The 12,542-nt window shown below is 42.0% G+C and overlaps 1 protein-coding gene across 10 annotated transcripts in view; it reads right to left on the bottom strand.

Annotated features, from left to right (window-relative positions):
- The window catches only part of GRK4 (G protein-coupled receptor kinase 4), a 91,674-nt gene that overhangs the window by 29,926 nt on the left and 49,206 nt on the right, over positions 1–12,542 (bottom strand). For all 10 annotated transcript variants that reach the window (XM_057309574.1, XM_057309569.1, XM_057309568.1 and 7 more), the window contains 4 exons: positions 10,171–10,263; positions 8,958–9,021; positions 5,953–6,093; positions 1,166–1,356 (listed from right to left, as the gene is read on the bottom strand). In XM_057309574.1, the coding sequence (XP_057165557.1) occupies positions 1,166–1,356; positions 5,953–6,093; positions 8,958–9,021; positions 10,171–10,263 (489 nt within the window). The remainder of the gene's footprint in view (positions 1–1,165; positions 1,357–5,952; positions 6,094–8,957; positions 9,022–10,170; positions 10,264–12,542) is intronic.

The raw sequence follows: 12,542 nt of genomic DNA, 5'->3' as shown, positions 1-12,542 counted from the left end.
TCTGAAGATGCCCCAGGGGAGCATGCACCCCCATTATCAGGGGTGAGGAGCTTAGGGATGAGCTGCAATTTCCCAGAATGAAGGCAGAGGGGCTGCAGTGAAGAAAGGCCTCTGACAAGCGGACAGCATGTGCAAAGGTATGAAGACGTGAGGACGCTTGAGAAGTTCTGGGAGCTGCAAATATGTGTCCATCACAAAGGCAGAGAGTCCCCATTCAGGGTGCAGCGGGGCACCAGGCTGGAGAAGTCAGTGGGGAGCGGCATCACACAGGGTCAGGAGAGCCAGGCCCACGGGGCTCCAAGCTAGGGACGCTATGACAGGCTCAGATCCACGTTACAGGAAGGCCTGCCATTGGTCTCACAGAGCAGGACCCGGAGCAAGACCAGCAACAGCGAGACCATTCAAGTGTCTGCCTGCCAGGTAACCTAAGGAAGACACGAACTAAGTCGGTGACCCTAAAGACTGACTAGGGAAATTCAGGGGTGATTTGGTGACCAACTGGATGAGGAAGATGGGGGATACACAGACCCCTTGGAAATATAGGAGAAAGGGCAAAGTGAGAAACGCCTGTAGGGAATGGTCCGCACACGGAGGTGGATGTCTGCACAGAGGCAAAGGGACAGAGCTGTACGGGGAGTGGTCGAGAAGTGTGTCAGAGCCCAGGAGCTCCACACCCAAAGGGTGGCTGGAGGGACCGCTTTCCCTAAAACTAAATATTTGGTCATACTAATTTAATTCTACCTATTAAATTAAATTAAATTTTCTTTACTGAATTCTAAGATGCAAAATACTAAAATAAATATTATTACTTTGAGACATTCAGTCGTGACACTATTTTGTTGGAACGGAGTCCACAGTCCTAAATAGAACTATTTTGGAAATGGGCTCTTCTCATGCTTACATGAGTAACACTGCCTATATTTGATCAACTTAACAAATAAAACCAACCTACTAGAGATCGAAGAGAACTAAAAAGGAAACCAAGGTCCACCACTGATCAACCATATTCCCAACAGTGTGAGTGACCAGACCCTACAAATGGCCACCAAAGGGCTCCACCGCAGCCCTCCTGCCCAGGCTCCTGGGTGGCCAGAGGGAGCCCGGCGGGAGCCTCAGGCTCAGGATGAACAGGCTCCCAGGCCCCAGGAGTTCGTGCTGTTCTTACCTGTACACAATTCTTTCCCTCTGTAAATCCTCCAAGCCACAGGACAGCTCGGCAGCATAGAAAATAGCTCTCTGCTCATCAAAGCCAGGGTTGCCCATGTTGTGGATGTGAAACTTCAAGTCCCCTCCATTCATAATGGTTAGCACCAAGCACAAGGAATCTTTGGTTTCATAAGTGTAGGACAAACTAACCTAAAGACAACAGCATCATAAAAAACAAAGCACAAAACCTGCTCATTCATTGGTGATTTACTCTATTTGCTAACATTATTCAAATATTCTGTGGAGATTTATCATTAGGATGCCCCAACACTGTATGCTTCAGGGAAGTGCATACCATGCATCTGGTGCTGCTTGGACGTTTACCTGTCAAAGATCTTATGGCAGTTCTGTACCAAGAGGAGAGAACTTTCTATGGCTAAGTGGGTAGGTGTATTTCTTCACAAAGACACTTGGGATGATCAGATTCATCGAAGCTATGCTCTAATCGTTGAGCACTTATGTTCCATGCTTCTGGAACACCCACATTCAGCATACAAGATAAATTACAGTTAATACACCCTCCCACAGTGCAAGAGGGGTCTTGCTGCTGCACATTCTTCCAACATTTTATGTTGTCAGTCAATGCTGCTGAAGGTATAGTTGTCTCTTATTGTGGTCTTAGTATGCATTTCTCTGTATATACAAATACAGGAATCACTTCTCATACTTTTATATATTTATCCATTTGGAACTACTTGTGTGAAGTACCTGTCCAAGTTTTTTGCCCACTTTTCTATTGGTTTGTAGGTCAATTTACACACACACACACACACACACACACACACACACACACACCCTGCTGGGATTTTGACTGCGACTGCATTTAATTCATTTAATGTATATATCAATTTGGGAAAACCAACATCTTCATACATGGAGACTTCTAATCCATAAATATGGTACCCTTCCATTTATTTGGTCTTCTTTAATTTCTTGTAATAGCATTTTAGATCTCAGCGTAGAAGTCTTGCACATTTTCATTAAATTTTTGCCTAGATTATGATGTTTCTTGATTCTGTTGTAAATGGTATCAATTAAAAGTTTTTATTTTCTAAGTATTTGTGGCTGGTATTGTATCTAATAACTTGGCTAGATACACAATAAATTATATAGGAAGTGTTGGACTGTCCACATGCATAATCACATTGTGGGCCAGCCAGGGTGGGCTGGGGGAAGGAGGAGGGAATGAGTGTTACACAGGTACAGGTCAGGACCACTGATCAACTGTAAGCAGAGAGGAAAAAATACCATCAAGGATGAAGGAAAACTCACAGAGGAAATAAAAAACTACCTCCAGACAAATAAAATGGAAATTAACTTTCCAAAAACCTATGGGACACAGCAAAAGCAGCTCTAAGAGAGACAGTCATAACAACACAGGCCTACCCCAAGAAACAAGAAAAATGCCAAATAAATAATCTCATTCTATATCTAAAGGAACAAGAAAAAGAACAAAGTCCAAAGCTAGTAGAAGGAGGAAATAATAAAGATCAAAGTGGAAATAAATGAAAGAGATTAAAAAACAATAGAAAAGATCAATTAAACTAAAACCTGGTTCTGTGACAAAATAAATAAAATCAATAAACTTCTAGTTTATATATATCTAGTTTATATATATCTAAATACATAATTTTTTTAAAAATCAGAAATGAAAGAGAAGTTGCAAGTGACACCACAGAAATACAAAGAATCATAAGAGATCAGTATGAATAATTACACACCAACATATTGGATAACCTAGAAGAAATGGAAAAGTTCCTAGAAACCCAACCTCCCAAGACCAAATCACACAAAAATGGAAAATATGAACAGACGAATTATAAGTAATGAAATTGAAGCAGTAATTTTAAAACTCCTAAGAAACAAATCCCAAGACCACATGGCTTCACAGGTGAATTCTACCAAACATTTAAAGAAGGGTTAGTACCTATCCTTTCAAACTATTCCAAAAAAATTGAAAGAGGAAGGAAGGCTTTCAAATTCATTTTACAAGGCCAGAATCACCCTGATACTGAAACCAGATAAAGGCATTACAAAAAAAGAAAATTACAGGCCAATAACCCTGATGAACGGAGATGTAAAAATCCTCAACAAAATATTACCAAATCCAATTCAACAATATCTTAAAAGGATCATAAACCACAATCAAGTGGGATTTATTCCAGGGATGCAAGGATGGTTTAACATCCACAAACACATCAAGATGATACACTATATTAACAAAATGAAAAGTAAAAATCGTATGATCATCTCAGATACAGAAAAAAACATATGACAAAATTCAGTATCTATTTATGATAAAAGCTTTCAATAAAGTGGGTATAGAAATAATGTACCTTAACATAATAAAGGTCACATATGACAAACCCACAGCTAACATTATCCTGAATGGGGAAAAGCTGAAAGCTTTTCCTCTAAGATCAGGAACAAGACAGAGATGTCCTCTCTAGCCATTTTTATTCAACATAGTATTGAAAGTCATAGCCATAGCAATTAGGCAAGAAAAAGAAATAAAAGGCATCTAAATTGGAAAGGAAAAAGCAAAACTATTTGCAGATGACATGATGCTATATATAGAAAACTCTAAAGACTCCACCAAAGAGATTTGAGAACTAATTAATGATTCAGTAAAGTCACAGGGTACAAAATTAACATATAGAAACAGGTTATGTTTCTATACACTAATAACAAGCTATCAGAAATAGAAATTAAGAAAACAAGCCCAGGGGCACCAAGGTAGCTCAGTTGGTTAAGCATCCAACTCTTGATTTTGGCTCAAGTAATGATCTCATGGGTCGTGGGATCGAACCCCACATCAGGCTCTGCACTCAGTGGGGAGTCTACTTGAGATTCTCTCCCTCTGCCCCTCCCCCCACTCACATGTGCACACTCTCTCTCTCAAATAAATGTATCTTAAAAAAAAGAAAACAATCCAATTTACAATTGTATTAAAGTAATAGAATACTTAGGAATAAATATAACCAAGGAGGTGAAAGACTTATACTCTGAAAACTCTAAGAGACTGATGAAAGAAATTGAAGACAACACAAACAAATGGAAAGATATACCATCTTCACAGATTGGAAGAATTAATATTGTTAAAATGTCCATATTACCCAAAGCAATCTACAGATTCAGTGTAATCCCTATCAAAATACCATTTTTGCCATTTGCAAAATGTGGGTAGACTTAGTGGGTATTATGCCAAGTGAAATAAGTCAGTCAGAGAAAGACAAATGCCGTATGGTTTCACTCATATACGGAATCTTAAAAACAAAACAAACTAACAAACAAAACAGAAACAGACTCAAGACAGGGAGAACAAATTGTTGATTACCATAGTAGGGAGGGGTTGGTGGACAGAACATAAGTGGAAGGGATTAAGAGGTACAAACTTTGGGGTGCCTGGTTGACTCATTCGCAAGAGCATGCAACCCAATCTCAGGGTCGTGAGTTCAAGCCCCACATTGGGTATAGAGATTATTTAAATAAGTAAACAAACTTTAAAAGACAGAAGTACAAACTTCTAGTTATAAAGCAAATGTCAAGGAGATGTAATGTATAGCATAGGGAATATAGTTGATAATACTGGAGTGACAATGTGGTGATAGATGGTAACTAGACTTATCACAGGGATCATTTCATAATGCATAAAATTATGGAATCACTATGATGTACACTTGAAACTAACAGGATATTGTCATGTCAGTTATACTTCAATTAGAAATAAAAAAGAATGAAGGAAAATATTTCTAGGTTCCTTGGGAGAAGCCAAGAATACAGAAACAAAAATATTTCATTTAAATAGAACAAACCATAGGTATTATTTATATCCCTTTAATAAAGCTAGATTATGGATCTCTGTGTTTCAAAGTAGTTACACAAATATATTTTAAACAAGTCCACGATGAGCCAGTTTCATTAAATATTTCCGTGGAATGCACGAGGAGAGACCTGTCATACTCAGAGGTAAATGTAGAGGGTGGCTGTGCAAGGCCACTATTTGCAGTTTGTCCCCTAGCACAAAGCAGCAAACCTCAGTCCTGAGACAGAAGTGACTTGGAGGAAGTAAGCCTAACACCACAAATTCTTTCTTAAGTTACCTTTCCCTCTCCTCCTTCACGCAGACCCTCCTGTTACCACAGAGGCTGTAGGAGATACGAAGTGGGGGGACAGAAGCTAGGTTTGGGGATGAACGCCACAGCGCCTCATGCACAGCACAGGGCCTGGGAGGGTCAGGGTTCACCCCAGCCCCACTCGTCCAACCCTTGCCTGACTCAGTGAAGGTGGGATTTGAGGCTTCATACGTTTGGGGAAGGCTAGCCAAGGGCCAGCGGTACATTGGCCAGGTGTCAGACTGCGGCCTCACAGAGAGGACTCAAGGCAGTGCCTTCGAGCCCAGGAGGCAGTGGCCCCATGGCCCAGGATGAGCACTGGCTGCCTGGGAGAGGGGAGGACTGCCAGGTGTGAGGAGGAGCCCGCAGACCAGGCCCCGGGGTGGGGGGGTGGGGAGTGGGCGGCGAGATCACCTCTGCTTTGTATATGTGTTCAGTAAGAAGTGGATAGGGAAGAAGGGGCTGCCAGCAGGACCGTGCTATCCCCGGCCCCTGGCCCCGCTGCCAGCCGGGGCAGCACAGCTCACACCCCCAGCAGTGGCGGCAGTGCAGGTGGGCCCAGCAGCAGGTGTGCCTAGGAAAGCATTCCTCACGGCACCATCCACAGTGAGGACTAAACCCAAATACTCACTACAAATCTGCTATTCACTTTTTCTAGGATTCTCTTTTCGTTGAGAGCCATGGCTTCACCTTTCCTCCTCTTTATTCTTTTTTTCTCTAGCTTCTTACACGCATACATCTTTCCTGTAGCTCGCACTTGACAGGCACAAACCTAGTTTAAAAAAGGGAAAAAAGGTTTCTACACACCTGCCACCTCTTAGGCCACCGGGACCACCACTACCACCAGCGACCAAACCCCGTTTCCTCTATGATCAGCCCCACTGGTGAAGAGCAGCGAGGGGCTGGTGGATGGAGTCGGGGGGTGCACTCTGCCAGGTGCCCACAGGTGATCACAGCACATCGGATCAGCCAGGGTCTCCCTGGGTCTTTCAGTCCTTGCGAAAGAGCCACAGTGTTTGAAACTAAACTGAGTCCTCTTTCTTTTAAAAGTTTAAGAATATAAGAAAAGGTATTGCATAGAATTCATAAACTCCCATGCATTTATTCTACTTAGTTGTTAAAATACTATTTATACATTACTTACCTTCCCACTAGGAAAAAATTTCCAAAATTACAGAAGTGGAGATGGGGTTATAATGAGTTCCCAGGTACCCGTGCACAGCTTCTGGGCTATCAACACAGGGCTACCTTGTTGCCTCTGACTCCCGTCCACTGCACACATACACACGCACATGCACACACACGCACACAAACCTACTGCACACCACAGCATGCACGCACCCCACACACGTAACACATGCACATACCACACATACACAGACACGGTTACCTTATAGGCAAACATAAGACAGGATATCATTTTAATCCATCAATAACATGATTTTGATGATAAAATATAAAGTTCATTGTGGAAAATACTGAAACTATTAGTAAGGACAATGACAAAACTCACTGAAATTCCAAGATAACTGTGTAGGCTTCTGAATCCTCCTGAAATTTGGGTGGGGAACCTGACCTTATATTATAGAATAGACAATATTTTATAATTTCCTGTTTTCATCTTACAGTGTGACTGTTTTCTCATCATTAAATGTTCTCCCAATGTCTGACTACTCCAGAATTTATTTAATCATTTAACCATTAAGTCTCAGCACATAAATCTTGGCATATCTCTTTATGACTTAAGACAAATTCTTTTAAGTAGAATTGCCAAGTCGAAGAACGAGAAGGGAGCAGAGGTAAGGGTGCCAGATGCTGCACTCTCAGCTGGACACGAATACTCATGTGCTGCTCAGCCACCCGGGAAGCAGGGATCGTCTCCCTGTCGTGATGAGGATGAGATGGTGAAGCCGAGGTCACAGAGCGGGAAGCAAGGCCAGCCGCTGCCCACGAGCTCTCCACGGCACCGCGCTGCCTCTACAACCGCGCACGTGGAGATGCCGCCAGCTCTCTTTGCTCGGCGCTGCCTCGGGACCCCACAGATCTATTCTGGAGGGCTTGAAGCCTAAGTGCAAGCACTGTGGGCGACAAAAGAAGACCAAAATCTGTCTTTGCAAACCCAGTGGAAGAGGTGTTGGCATTCGGAAAAAGTAAATCCACCACTGGAATTTGGACTTAAAAGGCACTGAGGCCGTCCGCATTAGGGTCACGGGGCTCCCCTGACGGATGCACAATGGAAATGGACTGTTGGGTCCCCCACAGACAGATGTAACAAATAGCACATCCAGAACAGGTTTGAGAAAAACCAGAACAGTTTGTCCATCTGTACAGTCTTCTGTGCGGAAACACAAGTAAATGTGCTTAAAAAAGTCTATAAATATAAATATGCCAAGTCTTTCACAAGTTAAAATTTGCTAACGTTACTACTGAGTCCATTTCGGAAACCGACAGGGGGCTATAACTGTAACTACATTCTTTGTAAACACAAGAGCTTGAAACATCCTCTGTTCTTAGACAGAATCTGAGTTTTACACTTGGACATCATGAAAGGCAGAGTAGCACGAATTAAAGCGAGTGAAGAACTTTCCTGCTTGAAAAGGTATTCAAACAGAGGGTGGATTTCTCACAGAAATCTCTATGCTGGAAGGGTTCCAACAGCATTTGGCTGGATCCCTGGACGCACCCTAACAGGTCAGCAGAACGGTGTTCTGAGGTGATGGCGAGCGGGCCGCGGTCGCAGCACACCCAAGCACAGATACAGGGGAGGCCTCACTTGTGGGACAAGGTTCTTAGGTCAGCTTCCTAATTCACATTAAGGGAACTCCGGTGGCTTTGGTTAGGCTTTCCATGGGAATTTGGGAGCACGGGTGATTTCAATCACATGTGGGCAGTGTAACTTGCTTCTGACTCCCCACGCACTTCGGTTCCCGTGGCTGTCCCGGCTCTGGGGAGTTACAAATGCTAAAACTGAACATGACTGCTCCAGATAATTAATGAGGCAATTAACACCTCTTTAAATGACGTAACCGGAACTGCATGTGGTTCTTTGTCCACCCCACACAATAGTCTCTATCTAGGAGAGCCATCATATTGAAAGACCATCTCTCATGAATTTGTGGGCAGTTTCCTTAGGATTTTCCCAAATTTACACATTTTCTAGTATCTTTTGATATAGGTGTGGGAGCACATACATGTCCACACAGAATTGAGATAAATAAGCACATTTAATAATATACTCTGTACTACACGAGCTTTTAGGCTAGTCTCAAATTATAGAAATAAGAGTAACAGAAATTCGACAATATGGAAACAATCATCTTTTCCATCAGGACAAACTGAGCTTGAATGTCAAATAACTGAATGCGGGAAACAACTTCTTTAAGAAACTTAAAGTGAAAGAAAAAAATCATGAAGATAGTGAATTTTTTCTTTCCAGATCTCCAAATCTTTTAAAAGCAGGTAGCAAAGTACCTTTTGTTTGAAGTTCAATCTTAATTCTTGTGGTTGGCAAACTCATTCCCAAATACACAGGAAGGGAGTAAAGGTATTGGTAAAGCTGACACATCATGTCTCTCAAGTACCTTGCTGTCTTACTTTTCTAGAAGTATTGCTTATAGCTAGTCACGTATTACTTACCTCACCAAATCCGCCTTTTCCTAGAACTCTGTAATGTCTAAATGTGTTCTTTGTTACTGGTTGCCTAATTAATAAAAAAAAAAAAAGCTTCAGATGTCACATCATATTGTTATTTTTTTTTTTAAAGATTTTCTTTATTTATTTGACAGAGATAGAGACAGCCAGCAAGAGAGGGAACACAAGCAGGGGGAGTGGGAGAGCAAGAAGCAGGCTCCCAGAGGAGGAGCCCGATGTGGGACTCGATCCCGGAACGCTGGGGTCACACCCTGAGCCGAAGGCAGACACTTAACCGCTGTGCCACCCAGGCGCCCCCACATTGTTATTTTAAAGCAGAAAAGCCTGCCTAGCTCTTGTCCTGCCCTTATTTAAAATGACACTGCACTCACTGTTCAAAGGGAGTGTCTGGGGCAAGGGTGTGCGTGCTCAGGGACCGTGGCTCCCTCTGCTGGGACACCCTCCATTACACTAAGAGACGTAAGCGCATGTTAACATTGAAGATTTATTGAAAACACTGAAGATAGATCTAGAACGGTCCAATTATCCTTACTAATTGAAGGCAGGTCAGCAACTAGTCCACATCATGCCATGTGTACGTATTGGGCCTGTCGGAAAGCTGCGGAGGAAAAGCACCTATCTACAGTGCACCACCCTGTAGAAAAAGAACCTCAAAGGAGGTGTTTATACTCAACGTCTCAAAAGAAACATGCATGAAGTAGAACTGGAAATCTGAGCAATCAATAACCATCGTAACGACCACACTAAGTGGCAACTGACACTTACTGAGCATGTACTTTGTACAGCATGCTGCACACAATCCTCAGGCGCCCAGCAGCCCAGTAGGTGGATTCTAGAATCACCTCTATTCTCACGAACAGGGACCTGATGCTCACGAAGGCCAAGTCCCTTGACTATGTCTGCGTTTCTAGTACCACAAGACGGAACCAGTGCACATCGGATTATATTTCTGTGAATCTAGGATATGTTTTATTTTCTAATAAATTTTCTAATAAAAGGGCAGACTGCCCTTTTAAAAGGAGAGAACAGAGTCAACTAAATCAGAAGAAATTACATAGCACATATTAATAATTTCTGTACAATACCATATCCAGCCTGATTTCCAATATTATTTTAACAGATGGAAAAGTATACATCAATCAGTACACATTCCAAGAAGTTATTACTTGTTTTTGTTGAATTTTAAATTAGAAAATACCTTTCCAGCCATTTCCACTGTAGAAATCGAGAAAAACATGGGCTTTCTTGGTATTCTTCAAATGGTTCTCCACTTAAATAGTTATGGACAATTCTAGAAAAAGATTTTCCGTAATTATATACATTTGTTGCACTACATATGAAAACCACCGTGTTTCTGGGCACTCATCAACACTGGGCATGGGAAGTCAATCATTTTACACAATATATTAAATTTTGCAATTATAGAATTTCACACTCGTTTCTAATGTTATCAGTAAAAATATGAAAGCAGGAATTCAAAAGAAATGAAATTGTTTACCTTCCCACAGTCAAAATGTCTTTTTATGTATAAATAAGTATTCAATGGGTGTAGGTGAATGTATGTGTATGCGTGAGTGGGTGTGTGTGTGTGTGTGTGTGTGCACGCACCCAAGCATGTGTGTTTCAGTAGGGATTGTAAACATCTGGTATGTAAGATTAGAATGAGTATCTAGATTATAATAGTCATATTGTAGAAAGTGTTAATATGTGACACCACTTTTTTTTTTTAACATTGAAACTAAGGCACCCAATGAACTATTTTATGCTATATATTTCCAGAAGAAATTTTATGCAATTAGCCATGCTTCTAAAGTTTTATTTAGAATTTTATAAAATGTATACAATTTTATTGTATTACAGAAGTAATAAAATTCTTATTTGTAGGTAGATAAGGGACAGAATGTAGTCTATTATTTAAAACAGCTCATTAGTCAATAAGGATCTAACAAGAAGATTGCAAGCACTGTACTGGACGCTGGAGGGAAAATGTCCAACGAGTACTACTTTGAAGAATCTGCCAGCTTGGCCAGGGAGATGGGTAAGTTCGTGCACTGTTAGAGAAGAGTGTGCCATGCCTGGCATGCCCAGAGCACCTCCCCTGGGAGAGGATATATTAGGGACACTTTGGTGAAGGTGGGGTCTGAGTTGAAGTAGAAGTCACCCAGACGAAGGAAGAAGGAAAGGGTTTCCCAAGCATGGACAAAAACCCAAATGGGAAAAGATCATAGTTTTCATGGGGAATTGCTAGTAGACCAGTAACTCAAGAGGCTTTGGGAACAATTTCAGCATTTTCGCTGATTGGTAGAATTCGGAGCAAGCCACTTGATTTCACTTTATTTTGTAAAAGGAGGTTATTCACAAGTTCTTGGACTAACTAATATTATAGCACAGTGTTTCTCAAAATGTGTTCTGAGGACCCCTGTGGATTCTGAGACCCTTTCGTGGGGGGGAGTGTTAAACAATGAAACTATATTTGTAATAATGCTAAGACATCATGTGCCTTTTAAAAACTAAAAAAAACCTCATTTTCACAGAGGGGTTTTCCAGAAGCACAAGACATGTGACATCATTGCTCTGATGGCTAGTGGAATGTTTGTGTCTTCTCTTTAAAAATGTAAGCCATGTACACAAAACTCTTTGGGTCCTCAATCATTTTTAAGAGTGTAAGAGACACCGGAAGATGTCCGGACATCGGAAGGTCCCACACGGCTGCTGCACACAATCTGAGGCCTGAGCACTGTTCTGGAGGCTACCTGGACCACCTCCTCCTGGCCAGCGGAGCGGGAGGGAGCGCCTGCTCCCTGCCTCTAGGAACACCTTTCTCTGCTGAGCACGTGGGCAGCCCAACTCCAAACCTTTGTGGGCCAGGGCAAGGGTTCTGATACTGCTGGCTTAGTCAAATCATCTTTGTAGAGGTGTTTGCATATTTCCATGAGAAGAGCCACACAATATCAACTTATTCTAATATAATTGTATAATTCGGTCTGTATAAATTAATAAGCTCATGGTTACAGTCAACTTACCAGTGCTTCTTAACTTCACTTCTTAATACTCCTCACCTCAAAATCAAAAGACTGCCCCACTGCTCTAGTCTGAGATATAAACCTACTGCACACACCTTTTTAAAAAGATTTTATGTATTTATTTGTTTGCTTGTCTGTTTATTCATTTGAGAGAGAGAGAGAAAAAGAGAGAGAGGGACAAGCAGGCTGAGCATGGAGCCCAATGTGGGGCTTGATCCCACAACCCTGAGATCCTGACCAGAGCGGAAACCAAGAGTTGGATGCTTAACTGACTGAGCCATCCAGGCGCCCTTCCCCGCAATCTGCACACACTTTTTTAAAAGTTATGACATTTAAAACTGTGTATCAGTTCAACATTGGTTTTTAATACATCCATCCTGGGGCTCCCCACTAGCCATCACGCGCTGCTGCCTCTCCCTACAGCTTCTTACAGAAAACAGCGGGGAGCCTAAAGGAGGCGTGTGTGCTCATGATGCCGCAGTTCCAGTACTCTGGAACCCGAAAGGAGAAAGGCGGCTTTCGGGGAAATGAAGGTTGTAGCAACACA

The sequence above is a fragment of the Ursus arctos genome, unplaced genomic scaffold (genome assembly GCF_023065955.2).
Source record: "Ursus arctos isolate Adak ecotype North America unplaced genomic scaffold, UrsArc2.0 scaffold_9, whole genome shotgun sequence".
Classification (NCBI taxonomy): Eukaryota; Metazoa; Chordata; class Mammalia; order Carnivora; family Ursidae; genus Ursus; species Ursus arctos.
Note: the sequence above shows the minus strand (reverse complement) of the source record. Positions and strands in the feature narration are given on the sequence as shown.